Here is a 3,903-nt window from a genome sequence, read left to right on the forward strand (position 1 = left end):
TCTAATTTGATAATAAAATTAATGTTGGATAAATTTAATAATTAAATTATAAATTTAAATTATCAGTTTAGTCATTCGACTAGTACAGAAGGCAGACAGTAGTAATTAATTTTGTTAAAATCTAAAAAAAAAATTAATATAATAAAAAAATACAAAAAGTTGATTCATGTATTTAATCTAATTTTATTTTTACCATTGAAAAAATTGTATATTTTAAAGATATTAATGGAGTTATCTAATTAATTTTATCAATCAAATATAACCTCTAGAATAAGCCTTATTAAATAATGTCCGAAAAATAAGGACAAAAGCACATCTCAATTTATAAATTACAATTTCACAGAGTTAATGATGTATGGTGAGTGCATGAATACATATATATAACAAGAAGCACCACAGAGAAGAAAAAAGGGAAAAACTATAATATATTTAACAATGCAAGTTTGGTATAATTTCCTTAGAGATGAAAAGCAAGGATTCCTTAATAGAGAGGATATATATATATATATATATATATATATATAGTATATAAATTACTATAGATAGAGAAAACACATACAACAATCAAATGCTTTAAAACTAGGAAAAGAAGATACCTAACCTTCCCCACTAACCAGACTCCAAGAACCCATCATCAACCCTTCCATCATCCATCGTCTCCTTTTGGTTTCTTTACATATTAATGTCTTCCCCTCTTGCTATATACCCTTATTATTCCCCTTTAATTATCAATGGCTAATCCCAAAAAATATCATGACCCCCAACGGACTAGCCTTTTCTGGTGGTTGGCGGCGATCATATGTTCAGTTCTAACCATAGCAGTAATCGTTGCGGGGATCGTTGTGTTCGTTGGGTACTTAGTTATTCATCCAAGAATCCCTATAATTAGTGTACTTAATGCCCATCTCAACCAGTTCCAGTACGACCAAGCGGGTGTTCTTGTGACGCAAGTAAACATAATCGTTCGGTCGGAGAACGACAACACCAAAGCTCATGCAAGCTTTTCAGACATGAAGCTAACGCTGTTTTTCGACGGCTTAGCAATAGCTCACCTGGTAGCAGGGCCTTACGAAGTGAAGAAGAATAGTACAGTTGATTTTAATTATGTAGCGACATCAGATCCAATACCGCTGAACCCTGAGCAAATGAAAGATGTGGATGCGTTCTTGAACGAGGATGAAGTTAGGTTTGATTTGAAAGGAAATGCAAGAGCAAGATGGCGAGTTGGGCTTCTTGGTTCTGTTAAATTTCAGTGCCATTTGAGTTGTCAGCTCAAGTTTTATAGATCTAGTGGAATCTACATACCTGGCCGTCATTGCACGTCCAAGGCTAAATAAAATTGGAACTTCTCTTCTTCTTTTTTCCTCCATAAATAAATAAATATTACTTAGTTTCTCCATTTTTTCTGGAGATATTAATCTGTTTTTCTTTTCGACTTTGTCCCTCTAAAATTGTACCAGAGGAGACCCATTTCTATATTTTCTTTTAAATTAAAACTAGGGGTAGTGAAATAAGAATTTGCACTATTTTTCATAAATTAGTGATAATTACTTTCTTTCTTTTTTCTTGTTAATTATAAGGAATAAATAAGTAATTTTCTTGAACAGGTTGGTTGCTTTGGAAATTACCTATTCATGGCACAGAAATTAAAGTCTGCGAAGTGGATAATATCTAGTTCTTTGATAAGAACTCTTCTTTTTCTTTTTCTGTTTTGGCCATTTTGAGTAAGTTTAATTGTTTTAAAAAAAATAACTCAATGCTAATAATTTTTATTTTTTTTCTCGATTCAGTAACATTACTAGAGCACTTAAAAAGAGAATGACAGAATAATCTAGGTATCAATTCTTTTGAACAGATTCAGGATATTTTTAACATTGAAATTATATATAAGGTAACCGAGAGTTGTTCATGGTATAGTACTCATGCTGTAAACTCAAGGCATGTGAGTATCCTCAAGCTAAGACCACAAAGAGGCACCTCGCCATGGGGTCTTTCTGCTCTTTTGGATTTCGATAGCCGAGTTAGCCCTTTTGGATTATACCAGAAACAGATCATAGCAACTATTAGTTCATTGCCATTGGATCGAGGAGAAGAGAGGGGAAGAGTTTAGAAGGCCATGAGAGAGTAAGAAATATAAAAGAGTAAGAAATTTCTTAATGGGAACTTGCATGATTTTTAGTTAGAATGACTTCCCCTTATATAGGGAGGAGAGTCTCAACAAGAATACAAAAGGAGGCTAAGTGGGGATCCCACCCATTCCACTCATCCTCCACTCACATGCCTATTAGGACAATATACAATAATTCACTCCACTCACATATCACATGCCTAATAGGTTCCACTCATCCTCCACTCACATGCCTAATAGGACAATATACAATAATTCACTCCACTCACATATCACATGCCTAATAGGACAATATACAATAATTCACTTAAAGTAATAAGAGTGGCCGACAACTTCACATGCTCAGAAAATATCGTCATATTGATCATCATCCATTGGCTGGGAGTCTTGCATGAGAGCTTCTTGCTGTGCCCTGGTTAAGGTAGGGTCATCCAGTGGAATTGGAAGATCAGAGGAACAGAAATGTTCAATGGATTGTCTAGTTGATTGATGTCCATTGAATGTGCATACTAATGGTGTTGAGACATTAGTCATCCTTGATTCATTTCTGTATTGCAGAGCCTTTTTTAGGTCTTCTGTGATTGCTGGCGAAGCAAGATGTAGAGGACTATTAAGTGTTCTCCAATGGTAACAGATATTCTGGGTTGCATATGTGTTTTCTGTCAGTCGGAGATAGGGCCTGTGTAATATGAAAATAGCATGGTATTCCGAAGCTTTGAAAATGTTGTCTGAGAATAACCGATGCTCATGGATAAGTTTAAGGAGATCTCCTGTCCATTGATATGGAGTTTTAAACCAGGTAAGGAATCTCCATGGATATGACCCTGAGTTTGCTTCATTGTTGAAGAAGTGTAAAAGATTCATAATGGGCACTTCTATAGCATGATGACAGACTGTAGATAGGCACCATAGAAACCATAACTCACTTTCATACTTTGGATGTTCAGGAGAAAAGTGATAAGTCAGACACCAAGGGTAGTCTGGAAAGAAGAAGTTGGGTTGTATTGGGAGTGAGAAGGTTTGTTGAAAAGTTGCCAAATAATGGAACATCATGTTCCGGGCAAAGTCAGTGACTTGTTTGGTTGTGAGGTTGTTGGGAAGATCTGGTGGTGAAGGAGGTTGCAGGTTGGTTCTGGAAGATGAAGAAGCCATAAAAATTATGGGGAGATTTATGGTAGAGGTGAGAAGGACTATAGGCTGATTCTGAGGTTTGGAAAGTCTGGATAAGAAATCTGGGATTAGGTTTCTTATCCATTTTATATGCTCAACCTTAAAATCATACCTGCTGAACCATGACTTTAATCGCAATAGTTGAGGCTCAGGCAAGGTCTTCTGGTTGGATTCAAGAATCTTTGGGAAGGAAGAGTTGTCCATCCGAACCAGGAAGTGCTGTCCAATCAGGAAGAATCCAAACTTTTTTATCCCGTACTTGACCGCCAAAATTTCCTTGTAGGTCGTGTGATAATATTTTTCTGAAGAGGAAAACTGACCCGATGCATATCCACATAATTGTTCCTTGTTGTGGAGCTTTTCTAGGAGGATGGCCCCCCATGCATAGTCAGATGCATCTGTTTGGAGAATAAGTTCTACTGACGGGATTGTAAGAGGTGGCGGATTGTAAGCCAGCTCTTTTAGTTTTTTGACAGCTGTTGTTTGTTCCGTTCCCCAAGGAGGAGGGTTCTTCTTGAGCATCTTTGAGAGGTGGCACGTGTAACTAGACAGGTGTGGAATGGCCTCTCGAACATAGTTTAGGATTCCAAGGAACTGTTGAATTT

The 3,903-nt window shown here is 36.5% G+C and overlaps 1 protein-coding gene across 1 annotated transcript; it reads left to right on the forward strand.

Moving 5' to 3' along the window:
* Window positions 1-547: 547 nt before the first annotated feature.
* Window positions 548-1,418, forward strand: LOC8280127. Its single transcript, XM_002519878.4, has one exon. The coding sequence runs from the start codon at window positions 732-734 to the stop codon at window positions 1,335-1,337; it is 606 nt and encodes a 201-aa protein (XP_002519924.1). The 5' UTR covers window positions 548-731; the 3' UTR covers window positions 1,338-1,418.
* Window positions 1,419-3,903: the final 2,485 nt, after the last annotated feature.

This window comes from Ricinus communis, chromosome 5 (genome assembly GCF_019578655.1).
Source record: "Ricinus communis isolate WT05 ecotype wild-type chromosome 5, ASM1957865v1, whole genome shotgun sequence".
NCBI lineage: Eukaryota > Viridiplantae > Streptophyta > Magnoliopsida > Malpighiales > Euphorbiaceae > Ricinus > Ricinus communis.